Source organism: Fusarium oxysporum, chromosome 5 (genome assembly GCF_000149955.1).
Source record: "Fusarium oxysporum f. sp. lycopersici 4287 chromosome 5, whole genome shotgun sequence".
NCBI lineage: Eukaryota > Fungi > Ascomycota > Sordariomycetes > Hypocreales > Nectriaceae > Fusarium > Fusarium oxysporum.
In genome coordinates, this window is record NC_030990.1 from 2502330 (window position 1) to 2526183 (window position 23854).

The window sequence follows — 23854 nt, forward strand, 5'->3', positions numbered from 1 at the left end:
AGTTACGTAGTGGAAGTGTGAAGTGCATTGACTTCATTGCCCCAATTAAGCAGCAAATGAAAGTGGGTTGTGTGCTCTGTGGTGTGTGGGTGTGGGTGCCTCACTAGGTCATCGCTCGCTGCACGAAAAAATCTGGCACTAACATCCAACTTTTGGGATCTTCAGGCTCCAGAGTCCAGTCCAGAATTAATAGTTCCACGACTCCCAGACTCTCGAGGAGAAATCTCTACCGGAAGAATACCACTCACATACAAAGGTCTGAGCTAAGCACAGTTCAACCGCCAAAATGAGTGACGCTCAGGCGAACGAGGCCGAGAAGAACGTGAGTCTTATCCTCATCCCAGCCCTCGAATGCCCCTCTTCTTTTCTCGTGTCGTCCGTTGCCCCGCGATCGAGAAATTAACGTCTAGGCCATCGACAAACCCCAAAGACAATGACTGACAGCATCGTTCAATAGATTGAGATCTGGAAGGTCAAGAAGCTGATCAAGCGTCTTGAAGCCGCCAGAGGAAATGGAACCTCAATGATTTCCCTCATTATCCGTAAGCCGTTCTCGTGAGACAAGCCCTCCCAAAACGCGCACTAACTCGTGTGTCCTTTTAGCTCCCAAGGATCAAGTCTCTCGAGCAGCCAAGATGTTGGCTGAAGAATACGTACGGCTCCAGAGTCCTCTCGAAATTCCCCTATGACGACACTAACAACCCCTCAGGGTACCGCCTCCAACATTAAATCTCGAGTCAACAGACAGTCTGTCTTGTCCGCCATTACCTCGACCCAGCAGCGCCTCAAGCTGTACAACAAGGTGCCCCCGAACGGTCTGGTCGTCTATTGTGGTGAAATCTTGACCCAGGAAGGCAAGGAGCGAAAGGTCAACATCGATTTCGAGCCCTTCAAGCCCATCAACACCTCCCTCTACCTGTGCGACAACAAGTTCCACACCGAGGCTCTGGCCGAGCTGCTCGAGTCCGATCAGAAGTTTGGCTTCATCATCATGGATGGTAACGGTGCCCTGTTTGGAACTCTTAGCGGCAACACCCGTGAGGTCGTCCACAAGTTCTCTGTCGATCTTCCCAAGAAGCACGGTCGTGGTGGTCAGTCCGCTCTCCGTTTCGCCCGTCTGCGAGAGGAGAAGCGTCACAACTACGTCCGAAAGGTTGCCGAGTTGGCTGTCCAGAACTTCATCACTGCCGACAAGGTCAACGTCGCTGGTCTCATTCTTGCTGGTTCCGCCGATTTCAAGAACGACCTCAACGCCTCCGACATGTTCGACGGCCGCCTTGCGACCAAGGTTATCAAGGTTGTTGACGTTTCTTATGGTGGTGAGAACGGTTTCAACCAGGCTATCGAGCTGTCTTCCGAGACTCTCGGCAACGTCAAGTTCATACAGGAGAAGAAGCTCATCGGAAAGTACTTTGAGGAGATTAGCCAGGACACTGGCAAGGTTTGCTACGGCATTGAGGACACCCTCAAGGCTCTCGAGCTCGGTGCCGTCGAGACTCTGATCGTCTTCGAGAACCTTGAGATCACCCGCTGGGTTCTCAAAGACAGCAACGGCAGTGAGGTCATCCTTCACACCACCAAGCAACAGGAGCAGACCAACCGTGACAAGTTCCTCGACAAGGAGACTGGCCAAGAGATGGAAATTGTTTCTCAGGAATCCTTCCTGGAATGGATTGCGGAACACTACAAGGACTTTGGTACCACTCTTGAGTTTGTTTCTGACCGATCCACCGAGGGCAACCAGTTCGTCAAGGGTTTCGGTGGTATCGGCGGTCTTCTCCGCTACAAGGTCAACTTTGAGCAGCTGGCTGACTTGAGTGACGACGATGAGTACTACGACGGTGAGTTGGCATAATGTCTGGGAAATGAGAGCTCTCGATTCTAATGAGCAAACAGATTGACCAGCGGATCCCCTCGTTACCAGCGAGGGATCGACTCAAGTTCATCCGTCCATGTACAACAACAGTGCCATGCGCCCCGAGGCGCAGAGGTCGACCGATGCCGCGCCGATGTTAATCGCCCAGCACCGCTTGGTGGAGAGGGACAGTCTCGCGCCTCTCCATTCTTCCCGCCAGGCATCGCGACCCAGTCCGCTTCGCACAATGATGACGGCTTGAGTTATGATCGACGGGAATAGAGGTACATCTCAGACCCTCAATTCTTGCACCTCAGGAAATCAGAATGTCAGGTCTAACGGCTGGTAGGCCCAACCATTAAAATTGAAAGATAGCGGTGGCACGGCGGCTAGGGGATCGATCTTGAGGGTCATCATGGGTAACGCATCATATCGCGACGTCCGGCCTGAAGATTGTTGTTATTTGAGTAGAGTCGGCGTTAGCTGGCTGCAAGGCTTGTCCCTGATTGGGCACATATAGTCATGAGCAGGCATTACACGCCGGGTCAACGAAATACTAGTCGTTTGCATGGCCATTGTTCTGAGTTGAAGTGAAATAATTTGATGTACTCCGTATCACCCAACTGAAAACAGAGGGGGCGGATGAAAAGAGCCTCTCCATCCGGGGGGGGAATATCCATAAATCAGGGGGAAACTCACATTATACTTTACGATTTCATGAAATAAGGCTTACTAGCATTGTATGATATCGTATTATTGATCACCGCGTATTTGAACGATATTAGCTCCATGCCCCATTCCGGTGTTTCTGGTCACTGTGGGGGTCCGCGGACCTTAGGTACCTAGGTAGGTAGGTACCCAGCATGGATGTGCTACGTCAATACAAGCTTACATGGGCTGCACCTAGGATACCTGGAAATGACCTATCAACGAACACATCTTGTCAACATCATTCCATCTCAGAATCACCGTCATATAGTTTTCCCTTTCTCCCGTCTCTGCGCTACAGAGGGACCTCAGCTCAGTGTCAACTGAAGCTGTCGTCAGGCGCTTAAACATAATTATCTTCTTATAATGCCTGTAGACTCCCCTCCACCAGCGGCCAACCAGGCTGGCCGCGCCATCCCCGTCGGCCTCAACGAAGCAGCACTCGATTCCCCGACTTTTCGTGTAACCGCTGCAAACTTTGGCGACCAAGTCGATGCTATAGAAAAATGGCTCAACGGATATGCTCAGTCGACGTCGAAACTACTGCACGATATCCTCGCCCTCGAAGAGACGATTAATACCTTTCTCGTGAAGACGATGCCCTCGGCGGCTGACGGCGTTGTCGACAATGATTATACATTTTTGGCTTTGAAGAGGGTGGGCGATGGATGGCGAGAGTATTGGATTCAGATGATAAGCACAATGAAGAAGATGGAAGGTCTAGTTGTCGACCCTATTCGGCAGTTCATCGTTGGCGACCTCAGGAACTTCAAGGAGTGCAGGAGGGCCATGGAGCAGGCGCAGCGAACGTTTGACTCTACGCTCGCTCGATACGTCAGTCAGTCAAAGACAAAGGAGCCCTCAGCTCTGCGCGAAGATGCCTTTGCTGTTTTTGAGACCCGAAAGGCATACCTCAAGGCCTCGATGGATTACTGCCAGCTTGCACCGCAGCTGCGCTTTAGCATGGATAAGCTGCTTGTCAAAATATGCAGTGAGCGTTGGAGCCAGCTGCGGCGTGCCAAAGAAGCAGCAATCGACACTACACGCTGGAATCAGGAAATGGAGCGCATTCAGGGTTGGTCGAATGAAATGGGAGCGTCTGAGATGGTTTTCAGGCGAGAGTTGCAGTCTGCCAGGAGAGAGATTGGAGAAAATGCGCTCGCAGGATTCAAGCCATCCCGTGAGCTCGAGGACTACAGCACTTCAACCGTTCCTTTCCTCGGCACTCGTGGCCCCATCACTGTTCGTCTTGAGGAAGGTGCCACAGTTGTCTCTGAAAAGCAAGGATGGCTGTTCCTGCGGGTGCTCTCAGGGAAGCCAGCAAGACATACGTGGATCAGGAGATGGTACTATTGCCGTGATGGCATCTTTGGTTGGCTGATACCAGGGCCTCTGGGAGTTCTTCAGGGTGACGAGATTGGAGTTCTGCTTTGTAATGCAAAGCCGGCTGTGGCTGAAGACAGACGCTTCTGCTTCGAGGTCAAGACCAAGAGCCAGACAATCCTGCTCCAGGCAGAGACTCAGGGCGAGCTGACCGAGTGGTTGGAGGTTTTTGAGGTTACCAAGAAGCGGGCTTTTGAAACCAGCATGAACAGAACTAGTGCTTCTCTTCCCGGGTCCGTTGATCCTGCGTTTTCCATCTCTCCCCCCAGTATTCCCGAGTTCTCTGCCAAGGCCCTCGACGCACAGATCGGTATCTACGATGAATCAAGCCCTAGTATTGACCGAACAAACACATTGCCTATTCCAGGACCAGACGGTAACCTCAGTACACGACAGAGCTTTGACGTTAACGGCAGCATCTCTCGTCGTACCATCACTGCTCTGGGTCGAGACCTGGCTCGAGAGGAGGGCGAGAGTGGCCGTGAGCATGCTGCCAGAATCATCCAAAAACTCGACCTACATCGCAAAGCGACCTTTGGCACCCAAGGCCCCGAAGCTGGACAGGGAGGTTCAGCTTCCACGACTGGACTGGCTAGCATGATGGCTACTAGCCACACGCTACCGCCAGGATTCCCAGGGTCTGTTGGAAGCACAACAAATTTCAGACAGACGCCTAGCATGCTGCCATCAGTTGACACACAGGTTGGCACTTTGGCTCCAGCAACCCTGGCCAAGCCACCCTCGATGACTGGATTGAGTCGTATTGCAGTCCTGACAGCAGGAGAACGCCAACCTGTAGGTAACAATAGGAAACTCCCTGCGTCTGTGGTTGCGAACTACTGGGGAACAAGTCTCTGGGGTGCAATGAACGCACCGCCACAACCCGTCCTTCCCAGACTCGATGAGGATGACCCTATTGGTGTTGTCGTTCCTGGAAGCACCGTAGGACAAGGTGTTCAGCGGAAGGACGGTGGCGAATACTTCCCCCGAAACTATCCCCCAGAGTTGAGAGCGCAACACGCACAGTTTCGACTCCTTTTCCCAGATGCGCCATTGGAGGAGAAGCTGGTGCTTGTCTTCCGGGCCGCCTGGACTGGGTCTCCTGAGCGAGGGCCCGGCAAGCCAGACATGGCGGGCGATGGCCGTATATACGTTACACCCGACAATATGTACTTCTACGGACAACAAATAGGACTCGTAACGGCCTACAGTATCAGCCTTGATATCATCAGTGAAGTAACGGCAGCGCCAGGCAGGGACTGCGACTTCATTTTCCTGCATCTGAATGAAAACGCCAACGAAACAGGATATACCAGGATCACTATCAAAGTCTTCTTGGAGGACCTTGGTCTACTCCACACTCGTCTCAACCTATTAATCGATGACATCCAGGCTGAGGAGCCCATGGATGTTGAGGCGATCATCACCACCTTGATCAATCTCGAAATTGAAGACTATGACCGCCCAAGTCCCAGTGTCGAAAGCTGGGAGGAGGTCTCGGCAAACACGCCCATGGATGACGGTACTTCGATGGGGCGGCCCGTTGCTCGGCGTATGGAGTTCAGCCCTCCGCTTCGTCTTTCGAAATCGAGGACTCGACATAACCATAAACTTCACTTGCCAGCTCGCCCTGTCATTTATGAACCAGAGGGCATGAAGGAGATGGCGGCTGAGCGACACTTTGAAATTAGTGCCAAGTCCTGCTTCCACGTTTTGTTCGGTGACAAGAGTTTCGTATTCCCAAAGCTGTACTTTGAACGACGTGCTCAGCAGATCGCTCAAGGACCCTGGGTTCTAGTTGATCAAGGCAGGATGAGACGTGACTTCCAGTTCAAGGTTGACTACAAAGATGTCTTGGGTCGGTCCAAAACGGCCGATGTTAATGACTACCAGATCATCGATGTCTTCAGCGATCACGTTACGTACGTGGTGACTCATGTCAAGACGGCGTGGCATCTGCCTCACTCAAGCTGGTTCAAGGTTGTGACCAAGATTGTCATAACGCATGTAGCCAAGTCCAAGTGCAAACTAGCCATCTACACAAAAACGGATTGGTCAAAAAACCCAGCGCTCTCCAAAAACCTGATTGACCGCCAAGCCATTCACGATGCTGCAAGTGACGCTGAAGAGTTGGCTGAGGTTGCTACGGACCAAGTTCGAAAGCTTGGAACTCGCAGTCGAACAAACAGAGCAATTCAGGTGTACGGTCAGATTGGGCAACAGACAGAGGTGGTGGTCTTCTCGCCTGCTGCAACAGATTCAACAAAGAAGCAGGCCATCAAGCCTCGAACCCTGACGACGATGGTGTTTGAGACGATTCGGTCCCTGGGAGAGAGTGCAGTATCGTCACTCATCATGTGGGCTATCGCTGTGCTGCGCAACTTGTTCAACTTGATTACAGCTCAGTGGATCATCCTTGCGCTTCTCGCATTCAGCACACTGACAAATCTCCTACTAACGTCGAACGAGACTTCGACGTGGTGGAGAGAGCGAAGAGCAGCAGGATTCATGCAAAACATCGGAATTCGACCCAACTCCATGATGAGCAAGGCCATATACTTTGCGGATCTGGATGCAGCATCGGGGACTAATCAAGGGTTGTCTTTTCCCGAAAACAGCACATGCTTCTCGACCTTCAAGGATCTACTGGATACGACAGATATGGATACGCCCTGGGAGGATGCCGGTGCTAGTTTGGCTACACCTACTAGTCGTGCTACAGCCCGTCGACTTCGACGGACTCGACAACGGCTAGGATCGTACCGACATGACTTGTTAGTAGCCATGAGGGTTGTCAACAGCATTGAGCGAGAGATGCTACAGTCAGAATGGGAGAATTGGTTGGTAGATGAAAAGTTCCTCTGTGATGAACTGGATACTATGCTTCAGCAGCAGGGCGACGCAAAGGGGCAGAAGAAAGGGGCAGAAGCCGGCAAGGGGTCACAGAAGGTCATGGAGCCTATACCAGCTAAGAGACGGCAGGCCCTCGAGCAGTGGCGGGATACTTACTGCGGGAGCTGTAAGCAGGACTATCAGGTTGCGATGAAGGATCGGAAGTTGTCGATTGTGTAATACACTAGAAAGAGCATACTTTGTTATTGGGTAGGGCGCCCTAAGTAAGTTTCCTTGGTAGCTAGCTATACATATATGTGTAAGCAAGCACTTGCGAGTTGAATAGAACTCTCGGGCTCGCCCTCGCCTGGCGAATTTCATCTGTCATCATACGTACGTAGGCGGAGCGGACTCTGTCACAAATTCCGAGAAGCGGTGCTTAACATGGGCAGCAGCTTGACTAATCGGGAGTAGGATATTCTGGAATTGATTATGCATAATTCTAGTCGTTTTCGTTTATACGGAGAACCAAGGATGCAGCGGGTCTGTTTGCCTTATCACAGCTGACAGTGCCTTGTCCTACTTTAATTATCTATGAAATAGCCACCTTTCAGAAATGTAAGAGATTGAGATTACCTTAGTACTTTGTATATTCATGAGCTACCTTGGTAACTCGATGCCGTGCTCCCGATGCTGCGAGGGGACATTGTCGTGGATGACTAAGCTGTGAGGGTATTGAGGTGGTGTAGGTGAGGGGCTAGGCTTGGCCACTGAAGGTTACCTATAGTGGAGGTTAGGTTAGTGACGTCAATCGCGGGAATGACGGCAGTTGATCATGGCCCATAGCGGCCGAGAGAATAAAAGAGGTTCTTGGTATGATTCCGACTGCTATTTCTAGCGTTGGTTGGTCGTTGGTCTTCTTGGCTTTATCTCATCTTGTTCTACTTCTGACGTCTTCATCTTTGAAACTTAGCGACTTTTTGGACTTTCCTTGCTTTATCTCGTAAGCAGGCACGAGGCTCATATTTTGCTAGATACTAGATACTCCTACTCTCACACTTGCTCTGATCACTAACTAAATCCAATCCATCCGCCGTTAATCTCCATACCTATCTATCCACTCGGCCAGCAGCTATGGGGGTAAATCACCACGAACCTCTAGGGGCTATGGGCCCTGTTGAGTGGGAACAGGTGCCCCAAGACGACCTTGAAGAGTTCCTAGCCGATGTTCTTTCCGAGACGCAGACCGTAGTCGAATCTATTCCAGCGCCAGCCAAGAAGGACGCTTCAAGCTCTGCAGGACGAGCTCGATCCAAGACGGAGTCAGCGGCTTCAGCTCCCGATATCAAACGTGCTCTGACCCTGCGACAGAAAGCTGAAGCCATCGGCCAGGCACAAGATCTGCAGAAGGAGTGGAAGGAGATTAAAGTCAGCGCGAAAGAGAATCCTCTCGGGATCAACGTCTATAAGCTGAGCGCCAAAGATGGACGCGGCGCATGGTTTGCTCGCCGGAGTGTACACGAAGGGCTGTCCTTTGACGACTGGAAGAAGGGTCTTTCTGTTGAGTTTTCGGAGACGATGAAGGTCCAAGGTGCTCCTGGAAGTGGCAATATCCGTGGTATCGGTGCCGACAAGCGCGTGGAGGACAAGCAGATTGGTGATCATGGCCAACTGCAAGGTACGCCGAATCATGCCATCACTACCAAAACATCTTTAGCTGACCACCAATAGTCTTTCAACTTTCTGCCCAGTTCCCTGGTCCGACCGCCCCGCGAGACTTTGTGACTCTTCTTCTGACTTCCGAGACCTCCGTGAAACCCGCCCAAGGATCCCGGCCCCTCCGACAGTACATGATAGTCTCAAAACCTTGCGAGCACCCCGAGTGTCCTCCCCGCCAGGGCATTATCCGTGGCTACTACGAATCAGTCGAAGTAATTCGTGAAGTCCCAGTCGACAACTTTGCCTCTAAGAGATCCCTGTCGTCGGCCGATCTCCTGAATCGAGACGAGGGGAGGATAGCAAGCCCAAAACCTGGCAGCGAGGGCCACGGTTCAATGCCACTCGACGAACCTGCCACGGCTGTCGAATGGCTCATGGTGACTCGTAGTGACCCTGGCGGCAGCGTCCCGCGCTTTCTTATCGAGAAGGGGACACCACCAGGCATCGTGGGTGATGCTGGCAAGTTCCTTAAGTGGGTGACGTCGAAGGCTATGCATGGATTTGCTGAGCCGGAAGAGACTGGCGAAGCAAATAAGACTACTGACGTCACTGAAGCATCCATAACGAACGATGCAAAGTCTACGGCTCCACCGAACCCTACTGCTATTCTTGAAAACACCAAGGCTGAAACTGCCATGTCTCCAAACCAAGACGACCCTTTCCCCGGCAGTAATGGGCTGTATGGTGTCATAGCTGGTGCTATAGGGGCTGCCAGTTCCTATATTCCTACAAGCCTGCTCAAGACCTGGGGAACTGGTTCTGATTTCGTGTCCACTGATGGGAGTGTGTCCGACACTCACGCGATTGCTGAGGAGCAACATGATGACGATAGCGACACCTCCTCCATCCGAAGCTTTGCGTCAGCCCTTGAGAAGAGTGTGACTGCCGAGAACAAATCCCCCGATAGTCTTGTTGAGTCCCAATCGGAGACTTCCCGCTCCAACCCGCAGCAATCACAGCAGTCACTAGCCGATAAGGAACTCAAGAAGCTCGAACAAAAGAAGAAAAAGCTTGATGAGAAGATGGCTCGTCTTGAGGAGCGGCGACAGAGCAAGCTTCTTGGGGACAAGGAGAAGGACGCTGCTACACTGGCCAAGTTGCGTGAGAAGCATGAAAAGGAGGTGGCTAAGCAGGAAGAGAAGTATCGCCGCGAGATGCGCAAGCTCGAGGAGAAACGTGAGCGGGACCAGCGTAAGGCTGAAGAGCGACGTCGCAAAGCAGCCGAGCAGGAAGAGAAGAACAACCTCTCACTTGAACTTGAGCGCGTTCGTGCAGAGCGAGATGTTGCTCGTCGTCAGATCGAGCTCCTTGAAGGACAGGTTGGCGAGTTGCAGGCACAGAATACGATGCTTGTCCGCAAGCTTGGTAAGAACGGGCTGCTGGACAGTCCAGGTTCTCCATCACCGTCCATTAAGAGCATTCAAAGAGCCCACACAGAAGTTTGAGATACCATGTTGGAAAGTATTGACTTAGTCAGGAGAGGAAAGGGGGGGAGTTACTCATAAAAACTACTATTATTCACATACCGCACACGTGTTACGGCCGTTATTCTACTGCGAGGCGTCAGGGGAGCTCGTTTTTCAATAAATCATATATAGCATTAAATCATTACTTTTCTCTTTTCTTGTTTTACTTGCAGGCTTATCTCTTTGTTTGTGAAGTTTCCTAGAAAGACTGTAACAAAAGACCTGACATATGTCCCAGGCCGTCTTGCACAACACTGCCTGACTTGTTGATCCTCTCACAGAGACCAGAATCAGGCTGTTTTCTTGCTATCGCTGCCGAAGCACGAACAACCCGTGATAAGATGGCGAAGACCTCAGGTTTTGACGCATAGCCAAGAGGTCCGTCTTCTTGTCTCGCGAGATTCTGCATTGCTTCTAACCCGGCACTGGTCCATGTCGTAAGTGAGTCGAGAGAAGGGTCATTAGACTCCCATGTCAGGTTCTCGTAGAGACCAATCCAGCGCTGTGTCTCTCTGACCTCATCCACGAACAAGTTCTGCTTCTCAATGACAAACAGTGAATCATCAAACTTCATTGCCTCCTGCAGCTGGTCCTGAATAGAGACCGCGTTGTTCTTGGGGGTTGGGTACCGAGAGTCACCCATGATGCGACGCACAACGACCTGGCGGAACGTTGGGCTACCAGCGTAGTGCTGGGCTAGCCATAAGAGAAGACGATTTGCCGCTTCGATAGGTACAAGAGCTTTACCTAGAATGCTCTGGACTGCTGCGGATCCCACGTCTCGAATATCGTCGTCGTCATCGTTGAGGGAGTCATAGAGAGCGAGGATAGCTGCAAGGTGTTCTTCTTGAGTCCATGGTTGGCCTACCTCAATGATGGAAAAGAATGAGCAGAGTGATTCGATTGTAGCGAGACGAGTATCAAAATCCTGCAAAGGTTTTAGTGGTCAAAGATCGTATATCACTGGCTTCCCCTTCACTCACCTTGTCATCCAGACCGGCATCGGCCATCATATGTCCCCAGTTCTTGATTCCCTCTGGGGTGACAACCTGTGCTCTACAGAGGATGGCGATGATACAGCCACTGATTCTGATTACCGCGTTGGCAAGAGCTGGGTTGATAGAACTCAGTGGCAGGCTGCTCCAAACCTCCAGAAGCAGATCCGGTGAAACGAGGCTGATATTTCCACTCTTTAGAACCTGGTCCAGGATCTCTGTGAGGTTCTGCAGAGCAATAACACGAGGCTCAACGGGTCCAATCTTGACACAAACATCGCGGTACAGGTTGCAGAACTTGCCCACGTCCTGCTCTGAGAGGCGAGAAATGTCCCAAAGCCTAGGAACTGTCTCAAGGCCAGCCACTATCGTGTTGACGCCCATGGTCTTGCTCAGGAATAAGGTGTTGAGGTTTTCGATGGGGCCACTACCCTCGGCGATGGAGTGGACTTCGTGGATTACCCTCTGTGCCCTGAGTAGAGCCCCCTCTCGGTTGTTGGAGGTAGGGAATTCGAGTTGGATAGGATCAATTGACCCGGGCCTGGGGAGTGCTCGTACAAGATTTGCGACCTCAAGATACGCGGCAGGAATTTCAGGTGAGACCAAGGCCTGGATTTCGCGCCAGTACTCAATGAGAAAACCGGAGAGCTTGGGGATGTCGTCTGTATAGTACGTGTTAGCGGATTTTCTAATTTGTCGATGCAGTCTTTCTCACGTTGCAACTGCTCAGGCATAACCTCGCTCAACCGATCAACGATATACTTTAGTGCCAGCAGAACGCCATGGACATGGTTCTGAACATTCCCGATTTGAGAGCGAACAGACTCAGCGGCAATACTGGTGATAGTATCGAGCCATTTAGCGTGCAGGAGACACGAGCATAGAGTTCGGGCTGCAATCTCGCGGACGTGCCACACCGGGCTGGCTAGATACTTTGCGATATGTATCTGAAGCTCTTCACGAAGTACCTCGGGGGGACCGGCTCTTCGAATGATGTCAAGGGCTGGGAAGACTGACTCGGCCGCAGCTGAACTGGCAGCAATGGACGCCATCATCTGGTGGCCTGACTTCAGAAGGTGGAGGAGAGTCCTTGGAAGGGAAGGGTATCGGTGGTAGGCGATCCGGTTGGCTTTACCATCCCAGCCTGCTTCCATGAGTGCTTTGCTCTGATGGGATCCAAAGAGACAGTCAATGAGACTTCGGAGTAGAATCAAGCCGCAGTTACGGATGGCCCATAGTTCAGACTTGAGGCCATTGGCTGCCAGCTCGAGGCACTGCGGTAAGAATTTCTCAGACTTGTTGCCCATGGCTGTCAAATAGGAGCTCTTGAAGATCTCCTTCAGGCAATTATAAGCATGGACCTGGGGCAGATTCGAACCGTCTGTCTCAGTGACGCGGGCTTCTTGGCTGGCGATCTCCATGAGCTTGTTCATAACTTGTTCAAAGGAAGGATTAGGTGCATTGGCGGATAAGACGCCTGTCATCATGGCAGGGATACCGGCAGATCGCCGAGTGGTCGATACCTGAGCGTTGATGGCTTCTAACGTGCCCTACTTTTGGTCAGTTCCCAACCTTCTATTCCATATCTTGTAGAGTATACGTTTTGAAAATGTAGTGACTCAGCAGGTAGATAGTTAACTTACCGCATACCACTGCTCAAGAAGAGTAGTACCACCCTCAGCGCCAGCTTTAGCTTGGTCTAGGTGCTTAACAAGTTGGCAGCATGTAGAGAAAGTAAGGGCGACGGTCGTAAAAGCGCCGCGGTGTCTTAGACTGGCTAGTTGGGTAAAGGATAAGTTCCCTATTCTTTCATAAGCTTCCTTTGACGGGCAGATTCTGCCTTGGCGGGAGTGTTGCTTGATAGAGAGGATAATGATGCGCATAAGATTGCTACTTTTTTTAGTTGAAGCAATACCCAAAGTCATTGATCGACTTACCTGGCTTCATGTACAGATCGGAAGCTGTAGCTCAACACATCTTTGGTGTCAAGTCCATCAACCTCTTCTAGCTCCTGGGGCAAATGGCCTTCAGGCGAGTCATCACAGAGAATGTCGCGGACTGCTGCCCAGACTCTTTCGCAGCAAGTGACCAGAGCGTCTTGCAGAGCCTGTACGGACTGTAACTCGCCTTCAGAAAACTGAAGCTCTGAAACCACCTGCCACATGTAGCACAGGGAAGCAAAATCACCGTGCAGCGGCGCATCTAGAACCGCTCTGCCGAGATCCTTCTCTGCGACTACTAGCCTCGCTTCCAGGCCTCCAATCAGCTTTGAAAGAAGTGCGACTCGATGTTGCTCATTTTCAGAGAGCCTATACAGTAGCTGAGATACTCTAGCGACACCGTCTGAATGATCAGCTCGAGCAGTCTTGCGAGCAAGCTCTTCAGTCCGTCTCAGAAGTTCTGTAAGCTCTTCAGTGGGATTTAGTTTGCCTTGCCGGGCCATCAGGTAGAAGTTCCTGTACCGGCTGTCCGAAAAGATCCATCTGAGTACCGTGGCAGCATGACTTCGAATGTCATCAAAGGGATCCATGATCAGGTCAGACAAAGCTCGGAGCCATGAGCTGCCAAACTGATCAAAGAATAGTGTCTGGTCATCTGCAGTCTCCCACGTTTTGGACTTTTCTCCTTCCATTCGAAGAATGAAAGTGACGGCCTTGAGAGAAGCACTATGTCGCTGATAAGAAGCAGTAGGTGTTAACTCACTACACAAGAAGCCAATGTACCAGAATAGGAACTTCTCGTGATACTCCAAGCAGTGCACCAGCTGAGCTTCGGGGAGAGATATAAGGTTGGTCCGATAAAGGATATGTTGCTCCTGGACCTGGCCTGGCTGTTCCTTTTGCCTACGGGCGGCGGCTCTTGGGATGCTCTTCTTGAGCACGAAGATGGCACCCCTGACCCTTCTGAACATGTCTCGAACCTTTCCGGCTACTTCATTTCTGAACTTGGCATCTGAATCGGCAAAGTATGTGGCGAGATGCTTGCGGAGTAGGTCAAGGGCTGTGGATGAATATGGCCTTGTCGTTGATGGAGAGCTCATGAGTAGTGAAAGTGCGAGAGAGCGAACTTCGTGAGATGGATGGGCCAGGACACTCTCTAGAACCTTCTCGTCGAGCACAATCGATGAGTCGCTATCGGCAGATTTATCATCGCCGAGTGCTGTTGCAAATTAGCAGGCATTAGGATATGTTCATTTGGTGCCTTACCTGGCTCTTCTACTAAGCCGACCTTCTTGCCGATCTCTAACGCTGCCAGCTGTAGCAGAGCCGGGAGATTGATATCTATCTCATGACCTGCAGAGACAGCCTCATGTTCATTCATTCTCTTCAAGAAACCCAGGGCTTCAGACTTATCCGCCTTGAACAGAGGGAGGAAGATATAGTTTTTGATTGGTTCTAGAATGGATGGCTCCTCGTTTATGGCCTCGAGCAGCCATCTGTGCCAAGTCTCAATGCTCAACTGTCCTGAAGTTTCTCGTTGGTCTTGGCTTCTAAGACCGCGGTACACGCAGACAATAAACCTTCCAGCAGTAGGGCAGACAAAGTGAAGCGTCATCCAATGGAACAATTCAAAAATGAAAGACTTCCAGACTTCCAAGGGGTTTTTTGATGTGTCCTTTTGTTGAAGAGTGACATAGCTGGACCGTATCTCATCCAGGGTGACAATGTCCTTGGCAAGGAGATGGTCCAATGCCTTTATAGCAGATTTGGCCAGCGGTTTTGATGATTTCCCAGTCACAATCAAGACAAGATTGTCCAAGATGGTAGACTTGGTTTCTTGGCCAGCTTTCTCATCCGGATTCCTCCTGATGAGCTGAGGGAGCAGGTCGAGAACCAGTTTCATTGACCGATGGTTGTCTGACTCGTTCCATTCAACATAAAAATTGAAGAGTTGTATAGTAACATCCCTAGAATAGGCCCAGAGTTTGAGACTCTGTGACTGCGATTTTGACGACTGCTCAACAAAACCGCAGAGTTTCACGCATGAGTTGCCTGAAGCACCTCTTGGCTGAGAAGCACTTTCGAGGAGTCTTGTGAATATCGATTGGGCCCAACTACAGATAAAGTTTCTTTAGGATATTTACATGAGAACGAAATCGGAGGAATTGCGCACCTTGACTGTTCTTCACTTGACTGTTCCTCGACCCATTTAGAGATGTGATTCGAGTTGGCGATCAAGTCGTCAACCTGTTGAGCCGTGTCTTTCATCTTGATGGGTTTTGAAGAGCGTGGATACGACGACTTATAATTTCGACGTCGAATTTCAGACAAAGACAATTACCAAGGAAACTGGCCGGTACTTAACTTGGTTCATAAATCTACCACGCCTCGAAGCCGTCGTCAAAGCTTGATCTCTTCGACAACCTAAAGTGCCATAGGTTAGGTAGGTACTTACCTTGGGTACACCTTCGATGAGATATCACGTGAAGGATCCCGTGAGAAAATTTTGCCCTGGAAGGTGCCCCACCTTCTGTCGGGGCGCACTTTCTAATTTTGCACCAAAAATCAACTGCGCTCAGAATTTCTGATTTCCTAACCCAACTCGCCCTGACCACCATTAGATTATACAGCTATCTATTGGGAGACTGTCAAGATGTCGAAGATCACAGTCGGTACGATATATCCCGGAGGAGACTGAACTCACACGAGGAGTTACAGTACAATAATAAGACACCGCAAGAATGCTAACGGCGATGCAGCTAATGTCCGGACGCAAGTCGGAGAGCTCTTGGAGTACTCCAACGAGACCAAGAAGCGTAACTTCCTTGAGACTGTTGAGCTTCAGATCGGCCTGAAGAACTATGACCCTCAGCGTGACAAGCGTTTCTCTGGCACCATCCGCCTGCCCTCCATCCCCCGACCCAACATGTCCATCTGGTACGGCCGAAGAATCGACAGAGCCAAGAGAATTGGAGGCTAACAAATTGACAGCATTCTCGGTGACCAGCACGATATCGATCGTGCCAAGCACGGTGGTGTTGACGCCATGTCCGCTGATGACTTGAAGAAGCTCAACAAGAACAAGAAGCTCATCAAGAAGCTTGCCCGCAAGTACGACGCCTTCGTTGCCTCCGAGGCCCTCATCAAGCAGATCCCCCGTCTCTTGGGTCCTGGTCTGTCCAAGGCCGGCAAGTTCCCCACTCCCGTCTCTCACGCCGACGACCTGACTGGCCGCATCAACGAGGTCAAGTCCACCATCAAGTTCCAGCTCAAGAAGGTTCTCTGCATGGGTGTCGCCGTCGGCAACGTCGAGATGACCCAGGAGCAGCTCGTCGCCAACATTATGCTGGCCATCAACTACCTCGTCTCTCTTCTCAAGAAGGGCTGGCAGAACGTTGGAAGCCTTACCATCAAGGCTTCCATGTCTCCCCCCAAGCGCCTGTACTAAGCGTGTTTCTTTAGCCTCTGCCTGAGATGGCTTGGCAATCGTGTTCACTGAAATGTGGACTGCAGCTTAGACTAGGACGGCAGGAAAAATAAACACAATGAGACAAATGTGCTTTGCAAACGTGAATGTCAACTCACCCATCAAAAACCTGGATGAATATGTACAATGGAGATGGTGGAGAGTAATTAGACTCCAAGTTAACCTATCATTGTCTGCATCGCCAAGCTCAATGTTTTGCAGGGCAACACCATGTATGCCAGGATTACAACTATCGCCGGTTGCAAATTTACGGCACTACGGGCCCTATGGGACTATCAATGACGTGACTGGCTTTCTTTAAGTCAACTCAATTTCCAGTTCATTAGCTGCGAGGTGATGTGAGCAGGGTTTCTTCCAAGCGAAGCGAATTGGTGGGGCGGGGCGGAAGGAATCAGCTTTTCGAATGAAAGATGATTACAATTACCACAGGTGGAATCATGGAAACCAAACTTTTAATGACCTTATCCCATAAAGCTGAGAAAATTGGATCGTCATTAATGATTTCTATTTCATACGCGACAAAGAAAATTCGACAAAGCAGTCATGCCCCCCTTTTTTTTCTCTCTAATTTGGGCAGCTTTTTGTTACTCTCCAGGCGACGAGGCCCCGTCGCCCAATAACCCTGGCCAGGGTGTCCCAAACGCCGTCGTCGCCAAAATCCAGATCATCCAGGTTCAAGTGTTTCCTGTAACGCCATACCTCTCTAAATCGTAGCCCCTCTAAGCCCTTGTTGGACAGGTACGGATCTAACCATGTCGCTGATGCCGGGGCGATCAGATATGTACCGTTCTTCTCCTTCAGATACTCCTGGTTTCGTCTGTCGGCGGGAGTGTCGCATGTGGCGAGTCCGTAGAGTTGCTCAAGTAGCACCTCACCCTTGAGACCCATAACGTCTCGCGTGGTCAAGAACTCATTCTTGCCATTAAGAAGCCAGATTGGCGGTGTATATGTCTTCCACCAGATAGCTTGGGTGGCATCTGGTTGCTGACTCAGGAAGACCTGTCCCGGCACCACACCTCCCTGATGGTAGATACCCATCAACGAGCCGAGGACGAGGTTAAATCCGATCCAAACTGTCGTAAAGCCGTAGAGTATTGTTTGGTTTCGGGGCATGCGAATTGACGAAAGAAATAGTGGTACCGTTGGGAGCAAGAATCTCGCCTCCTGATGTTGAAACGCCGATAGTACCACCAAACCAGACACTGCCGACCAGAGTCGGATTGACAGTTTGGGTCTGATTATCAACAAAGCTGCAGCTGGGCCCAGCAGCAACGGCAAATTCCCCACCAAATGCTGGTACCAAGGATGAAGGCCATGCTGCGCCAGGTTCTCGGTTGCTGAGTTATACTTGAAGTTGTTCAGAGGGGTGATTACAGGTTTATGGATCAGGTCGGTCCATGTGATGGGACCTGGCAGGTAAAACGCGGTGTCCAGACCGATGGCAATGACAGTTGTCAGTGCCGCAGCTAACGTCAAGTATACGAGAGACGTAGGCCTGTGGATGTGTTAGCTTGTTCATGCATTTCCGCGCCAAGCGCAAATAGGGTGACTCACCTCTTCCAGAACACAGGGAGCAGTCGAAGCCCAGGAACAACAAGAAATGCTGGAAACGTGATTCGATTGAATACACCGAATACTCCAACTATTCCAAGCACTGTGGCAGATAAAACGCATGACCGCTGCTGTGTGTCGAATTTGAAGTCAGCTGATAGTCTTATCAGTGGTAATGGTGTGCAAGTAACGTACCCGTGGATCAGCGACTCGCTGGATCAGAACGAGACTCCACGCAACAACGAGCGTCTCTACCGAGTTGGAGAACGTGTGCGTCTGATAGGTCCAGGTCACGTAGGACGAGGCGACGAGGAGAACGGCGACACGGCGATGCTTCGGTGACGGGATCAACTCATGCAACGCCCAATCTTCAAGAACAAAGCTGATGACAAACATGAGAACACGCAGAGTCCAGAAAACCGCAATAGGTGGGATCTCTCCGTCTTTGCCGTTACCGATCCATAGCCACCGCAAGAGGAGCATAGGAAGACCATAGACGGGCCATAGTGGGAAAACACTACGGATAGGGTTCTCGCTTGTAAATTCCCAAGTGTGTCGAACGGGATAACTAAAAATTTGGCCTGGCGCGAATTAGCAGCTGGACTCGTAGTGGCAGTCTGCATGAACAGAGAGGGCATCAAAGTGCATCATCTGGGCATGCAGGCATTTCAACATGAGAGCAACTGGGAGCTGGCGCAGAAGAACATACCAGCTATGACCTCGGGCCCTTGGAAGTTCTCGTCCGGGTGTAAATAACTGGGTGACAGCGCAAACCACAGCCTTATGAGGACGAGCGTGAGATATGTGCGTCGCCACATAGTTGATCTTAGCAGCTGTGAATCGGGAGAGCAATCATGAGCTTAGTTTCGGGGGGAAAAGGCATCGAATGTCCGCATAAACAAAGACCGAATGTGAGCGCTTCGACTCGATGCGCTCCTATAGCTGGCGCTCCAGTGTCGCAATCGCAAAGTGGGGGAAGTAGAGAAAAGTGTCAATATTTCGCCGGTCGCAGGAGATTCAAGCTAAGAAGAGTAAATCCGGATCGTTATGTGCCGCTGATATGTACGTCGTATGCTGTTGGAAGAGTTTCGAGTCGTGGAGGTGGAAAGGGAAGATGGAAGGTTTATGATGGTCTATTATTAGATCGACGAATATGCGAGACACTCCCCTAGGTCAGGAAAGAATTTATAGGAAGAGAAGAGACAAGGAACCAAAACAAGAATGGAAGAGGAAATGCGAGAATGATGTATGTATGGGTAGGTGGTGTAGGTGAAGGTGAAGCAAGGTATGGAGGTCATGTTCCGTTGAAGTGAGTGACACCCACCCCCCACCAGAGACAGACAGATCCATGAGATATGGATTTATTCGCCCACTGAGTTCAACAACAGGACATTGATGGATTGGACTGGCTCAAAGCGAGGGGCCACTTCATGGATCAAGGATCAGCAACCAAATCTCATCAGGATTGATCAGCACAGAAGCTCGACTCGACTCGTCTCGAGAGCCCAAGCTATTAATGGACAGGGCCCAAGGGGAAACATTTCAAGCCCAGGGGGAGCGCCAGCTTACAACGTGGCCAGTGGGAGGCGACGCCGTGATCCGGGATTGGCGGCACTAGCTGGATCCCAAGGCTAGGGGAAGGGACTGACGATGATGAGGTCGGGTGGGTAGGCATTTGGAAAAGGTCCACTGCGTCCGCTAGAAGCTTTTTTCTTTTAGGGGCTTGGGCTCCCTAGACTGACAAGACGGGACAGGGGGAGGCGATTTCTGGGGGAGGTTTGACAGACAGACGGACGAGCAGGCCTCCTGAAGCTCCGATCCAATATAATAATATCATTCTGGTTGGGCTCTTGGACCCATCTATGCTTGGTGACCTATGGCTGGGACAAGTGATTTATCAAGACATTCTTGTAATCCTATATCCTGGAACAAAATCAAGCTACCACGGTAACCTAAACGCCAGAATGATACCACGACGAGCGAGCGGCTCTGTTGATGGATGGATGGATGGATGGATGGATGGATGGATGGACCTGGAGCTTCAATTCTAGGTATCCTGGCCAGCGCTAGGCCCATTGCAATCAATGATCTAATCATCGTGGCCGCTGATACGCCAGCTTCCAGCCACCAACTGGGACAATTACCACGAAGATGGTAATCTTGGAATTGAATCGGATGGCAATTAGTTAGTGGACAATTAATCAATGGCATGACCTGTTTTTTCTCACAGGCCTCCATGTCAACACGTGTTGGGTGGTGTCCTGTCTTCTACGTAGTACTCCCGTTCCACGAGTGACTCAACAGAGGGCAAAGAAAGTCGCATGATTGCAATGATATACCGTTGCAAGACAATGTCCATGCATTGCTGGCTGCCGGAAGCGAGCTCGAGTACGGATACTGCCGCGGGTCTGCAGAATGCCTTCACAGGCTGTCAATCCAGGATTCGTGTACAAGATCATCCTACCGATGAGTTGGACCCTTCATGTACATTTGGGGGTTCCATCAACTGTTGTTTATCCGGTGGGATGAGGGGAAAGGTGGGTTCAATGGCTGTGTTATGCATGCCACTAATGTCTTGAATGTGGTTTTATCTGTATATCGATGAGACATCACCGCCTTTGTTGCACGATGTTGAGAGCAACATCAACATCCCACTTGCAATACCGCCTCTATTCTTTGTGATGCTCCGCATGTCGAACCTGATGGTCTTTGCTGTTTATCACGGAATGGACACGGACCGTATACAAACACTGCCTGACCATGCTTGCGTTAACAGGCAAGCAACGAACAGTGTAGACCAATATAGCCCTTTCAGCACTGAAGATGGTTGAGAATCTTGCACGACCTTCTCATGATTTGTTGATCCACCTGAGCAACATGATCATGATTGTTCTCCTTTGCGGTGTTCGACTCAACAAAAGAAGCTTTGGGATGGCCAGACGCCACGAAGTTAAGGGATGACAAGGTTGGTTCCAATGGGTAGTTGCTTTCGCACTGACGGTGTCTTGAAGCCATTTGCCAACTCTTCTCTCCCTTGCCAAAGTTTGGGAATCATTAATGGTGCGTCCCCTCGTGACGATTCCATACTTACTTATCGCTGCAGTGTCTTCATCGTCTCGAGTTTGTTCATAGCTCGGACAAGCATTGTGGCCTCAAATATATTCTGAGGTGCCTTGGGGAGTAGCTTGATACGCCGTCCGTGCCATTACTAGCCGTGGACAAAAGAATGCAATGAGCTCGATCACACATATATACCTGGGTAGGTAGGTAGTGTCTTAGAGCTCGGTGAAAGAAAGAAAGATAAAGAACCGATTTGAATGTTCTGGCAGAATTCAGATGCGAACAAGCTCTGTGACTTGTAGTTATGAGTGTCCATTCAGGTGGCTTATTTGGAGTTGGAAAATAAGTGCAGTTTGCGTTTGGATGCTTAGACCTGGTATTAATGCGTCCAAGAATACATAGTAATACCGTGAATGAAGTATGTTTTTCATTTCCCTCGTTTCTGCGTGTGTGTTTTGATTAAGTTTCGATCAAGAAGCAAATAATAGAAGTTCCCTAGAAGCTTAAATAATAGCAATGCGTACTTGGGTGTGAACAAAGCATTTATTGGTAGGACAAGTAGTATCTCGCACTTTGATCATATTAAACATTCAAATAATTATCTTCCTTTGTCCACTGACGATATGATAGTTCTCGAGCCGCCAATGAAACTCGCTCGCGCCTCGTAGGTTCGTGCAAACCATGACCTCTAACTTCAGGTTGCCGTCTGACTCTTTGTTAGGTAGTCTTTGAGGTTATTCCAGGTTCTCAAGGCAGCAGCAGCGCAGGTCCACTTCACTTCCTGTAAACCTTAGTACTTTGAGATTCACTGATATAAAAGGCTCGATTCCTCCCACCGAATTTGATTCCTCTACTCTGACAATCATCACAATCATCACAACCACTCTCTCGAAGACCACCAGTGTCAAGATCATTTCTTCATACTCAACACTCTTCTTCGGAATCCATTACTCTCCATCAACATCATCAACCCGCTTATCTTATCTGACTAAGCCCCATCTAAAAGAAAGGGTCCTCGAGTCTGATTCACAGCCCTGCCTCTAGGTACGTACGCGCTCACGTCGCTGGTTGAAGCACAAGGCACCCACCTCAGCCTACCTTTTACCCCGCCACAGTGATTGGTTTGTTGGTCGGCTGGTTTAGTACCTAGCCTCCGCTACCTACTTGCCTAGGTACCTAGCTGACTCCTCCAACTTCCATCATCACCCAAAAACAATCACGAATCCTCTCTTCACTTTCTCTCTGCAACCGGCAAATCTCTTACTCACATCACCAGTCACTCTAGCACGAACCACAAACATACCCAATATGTCCGAATCTACCTCTACACAGAAGGTCTGGCTGGCCTCCAATGACAGCGCCACCATCGAAGTCGGTAAGTTAAAGAGACACTCTGCGACGGTCTTGCTCATATTCCTAACTAACATCAACAGACCGCGTTGTTGCCGAACGATCCATGTTGATCAAGAACATGTTGGAAGACATCGGTGATGAGGGCATCAATGCTGAAAACCCTATTCCTATCCCCAACGTAAGTACTTCCATCAGTACTTGACTTTTTCGCGACTGACATGTAATTCTTTAGGTGAACGAGGCCGTTCTTCGCAAGGTGATTGAGTGGTGCGACCACCACCGCAACGACCCCCTCCAGGCACAGGATGATGATTCCGACGCTCGCAAGAAGACCACCGATATCGAAGAGTGGGACCAAAAGTTCATGCAGGTCGATCAGGAGATGCTGTTTGAAATCATCCTCGTACGTCGACCCATTCCTATTCATCAAATCATTGGAAAACTAACACTTCACGACAGGCATCCAACTACCTCGACATCAAGCCTCTTCTTGATGTCGGCTGCAAGACTGTTGCAAACATGATCAAGGGCAAGTCTCCCGAAGAGATCCGCAAGACTTTCAACATTACGAACGACTTCACTCCCGAGGAGGAGGAGCAGATCCGCCGTGAGAATGAGTGGGCTGAGGATCGTTAAGCTCCCGTTTGTGTATTATTAGGGATAGAGGTTGCGGGGAGGTACCAGTCGGACTATGGCATGGATCGATCCTTGGGTCATGGGTCGCAGGAAACTTTCCTGTCAAGCCTTCTCAATCCAGGATCGAATGAATCTTGATGAGTCACAGGGGTCGCATTTGGCGTTAAAGTTTGGTTTTCCGGGTTGCTTGGGCCAGTGTTTTGGCACGCTAGGAGCACAAATAGGATTGCTTATGGTAACATGACATTGTCCAAGGCAGGCTCTCTACGGGATGTAGCTCGTCTGGCAGTATTTGAACACGGGCTTCAAATCGTACCCTTGGACGCACCGATAGAGTCATTTCGACTTAGCTTAGGACTTCAATTCATGATTGCCATTAAATCTGGGGTTATCAAGACGTTCAGTTACGCAGTGGTCAGTTCGAGGTCTGTGATGAATGCGTTGGTGAAGGTGAGGTTTGGGGCGTGATTCGTTCATTTGACTACTTGAAGACTTGCATAACAGCATAGAGTCCGCTGGTAATAAAGACGGCACACAAGAGCAAACATTTGCGTTGTCGTCGTTCACAGGCGAGGTAGACTGCATCCATGTAGTTCAGGCCCGTTTTCTTTTTTGGGGCATCAAAGTCTTTGCATTCCTTTTTCCCTATGACCGTCCGTGACATGCAGTAACCGCAATAATCGATAAACCAGGCAACCGGCCCATCGCCCCCGTGCGCACGCGCAGTGCAGTGCAGACACGGCCCCGTAGTTCAATTCACGCCACAACAATATCGTTCCTCCCCTTTTCCGTTCACATCAATCATCGTGATACCATGCCCAAGAGAGAAAAGTCGGGTGCTGGGCTCCGGGGGCCGGGTAAACAGTTGA

General features: G+C 50.4%; 6 protein-coding genes across 25 annotated transcripts; 4 read left to right on the plus strand and 2 right to left on the minus strand.

Annotated features, from left to right (window-relative positions):
* The first annotated feature begins 69 nt into the window (after positions 1–69).
* Positions 70–2688, plus strand: FOXG_01893 (eukaryotic peptide chain release factor subunit 1). 10 transcript variants are annotated; one of them, XM_018378981.1, is made up of 6 exons: positions 70–322; positions 458–542; positions 604–653; positions 710–1841; positions 1897–2139; positions 2205–2688. In XM_018378981.1, exons 1-5 carry the CDS (start codon positions 287–289, stop codon positions 1899–1901), a joined length of 1308 nt encoding a protein of 435 aa, XP_018234981.1. In that variant the 5' UTR covers positions 70–286; the 3' UTR covers positions 1902–2139; positions 2205–2688. The 10 variants fall into 10 exon arrangements, with proteins under 10 accessions (XP_018234981.1, XP_018234988.1, XP_018234985.1 ...); XM_018378988.1 differs by having other exon boundaries at positions 458–653; XM_018378985.1 differs by having other exon boundaries at positions 604–1841.
* A 241-nt stretch (positions 2689–2929) lies between these two features.
* Positions 2930–9942, plus strand: FOXG_01894 (uncharacterized protein; the record flags this gene model as incomplete). Its single annotated transcript, XM_018378989.1, has 6 exons — positions 2930–6965; positions 7053–7062; positions 7125–7171; positions 7382–7396; positions 7941–8456; positions 8510–9942. 6 exons carry the CDS (start codon positions 2930–2932, stop codon positions 9940–9942), a joined length of 6057 nt encoding a protein of 2018 aa, XP_018234989.1.
* On the minus strand, positions 8752–16623 carry FOXG_01895 (uncharacterized protein). Of its 6 annotated transcripts, XM_018378990.1 has the most exons (8): positions 16484–16623; positions 15072–16342; positions 14165–15012; positions 12896–14117; positions 12602–12848; positions 11674–12508; positions 10947–11620; positions 8752–10891 (listed from the first exon to the last, which is right to left on the minus strand). In XM_018378990.1, the coding sequence occupies exons 2-8, from the start codon at positions 15164–15166 to the stop codon at positions 10163–10165; spliced, it is 4650 nt and encodes a 1549-aa protein (XP_018234990.1). In that variant the 5' UTR covers positions 15167–16342; positions 16484–16623; the 3' UTR covers positions 8752–10162. The 6 variants fall into 6 exon arrangements, with proteins under 6 accessions (XP_018234990.1, XP_018234994.1, XP_018234991.1 ...); XM_018378991.1 differs by having other exon boundaries at positions 10057–10891; positions 15072–16623; XM_018378994.1 differs by having other exon boundaries at positions 8752–12508.
* FOXG_01896 (60S ribosomal protein L10a) lies at positions 15341–19152 on the plus strand. Of its 2 annotated transcripts, XM_018378996.1 has the most exons (3): positions 15368–15570; positions 15658–15835; positions 15890–19152. In XM_018378996.1, exons 1-3 carry the CDS (start codon positions 15552–15554, stop codon positions 16344–16346), a joined length of 654 nt encoding a protein of 217 aa, XP_018234996.1. In that variant the 5' UTR covers positions 15368–15551; the 3' UTR covers positions 16347–19152. The 2 variants fall into 2 exon arrangements, with proteins under 2 accessions (XP_018234997.1, XP_018234996.1); XM_018378997.1 differs by having other exon boundaries at positions 15341–15835.
* Positions 16753–19927, minus strand: FOXG_01897 (GPI mannosyltransferase 4). 3 transcript variants are annotated; one of them, XM_018378998.1, is made up of 4 exons: positions 18646–19927; positions 18132–18517; positions 17940–18067; positions 16753–17880 (listed from the first exon to the last, which is right to left on the minus strand). In XM_018378998.1, the coding sequence occupies exons 1-4, from the start codon at positions 18752–18754 to the stop codon at positions 16950–16952; spliced, it is 1554 nt and encodes a 517-aa protein (XP_018234998.1). In that variant the 5' UTR covers positions 18755–19927; the 3' UTR covers positions 16753–16949. The 3 variants fall into 3 exon arrangements, with proteins under 3 accessions (XP_018234998.1, XP_018235000.1, XP_018234999.1); XM_018379000.1 differs by having other exon boundaries at positions 18132–18587; XM_018378999.1 differs by having other exon boundaries at positions 18132–19927.
* A 1866-nt stretch (positions 19928–21793) lies between these two features.
* On the plus strand, positions 21794–23786 carry FOXG_01898 (S-phase kinase-associated protein 1). 3 transcript variants are annotated; one of them, XM_018379002.1, is made up of 5 exons: positions 21794–22040; positions 22273–22371; positions 22430–22527; positions 22582–22752; positions 22809–23639. In XM_018379002.1, the coding sequence occupies exons 2-5, from the start codon at positions 22305–22307 to the stop codon at positions 22983–22985; spliced, it is 513 nt and encodes a 170-aa protein (XP_018235002.1). In that variant the 5' UTR covers positions 21794–22040; positions 22273–22304; the 3' UTR covers positions 22986–23639. The 3 variants fall into 3 exon arrangements, with proteins under 3 accessions (XP_018235002.1, XP_018235001.1, XP_018235003.1); XM_018379001.1 differs by having other exon boundaries at positions 21794–22371; positions 22809–23786; XM_018379003.1 differs by having other exon boundaries at positions 21880–22371; positions 22582–23465.
* Positions 23787–23854: the final 68 nt, after the last annotated feature.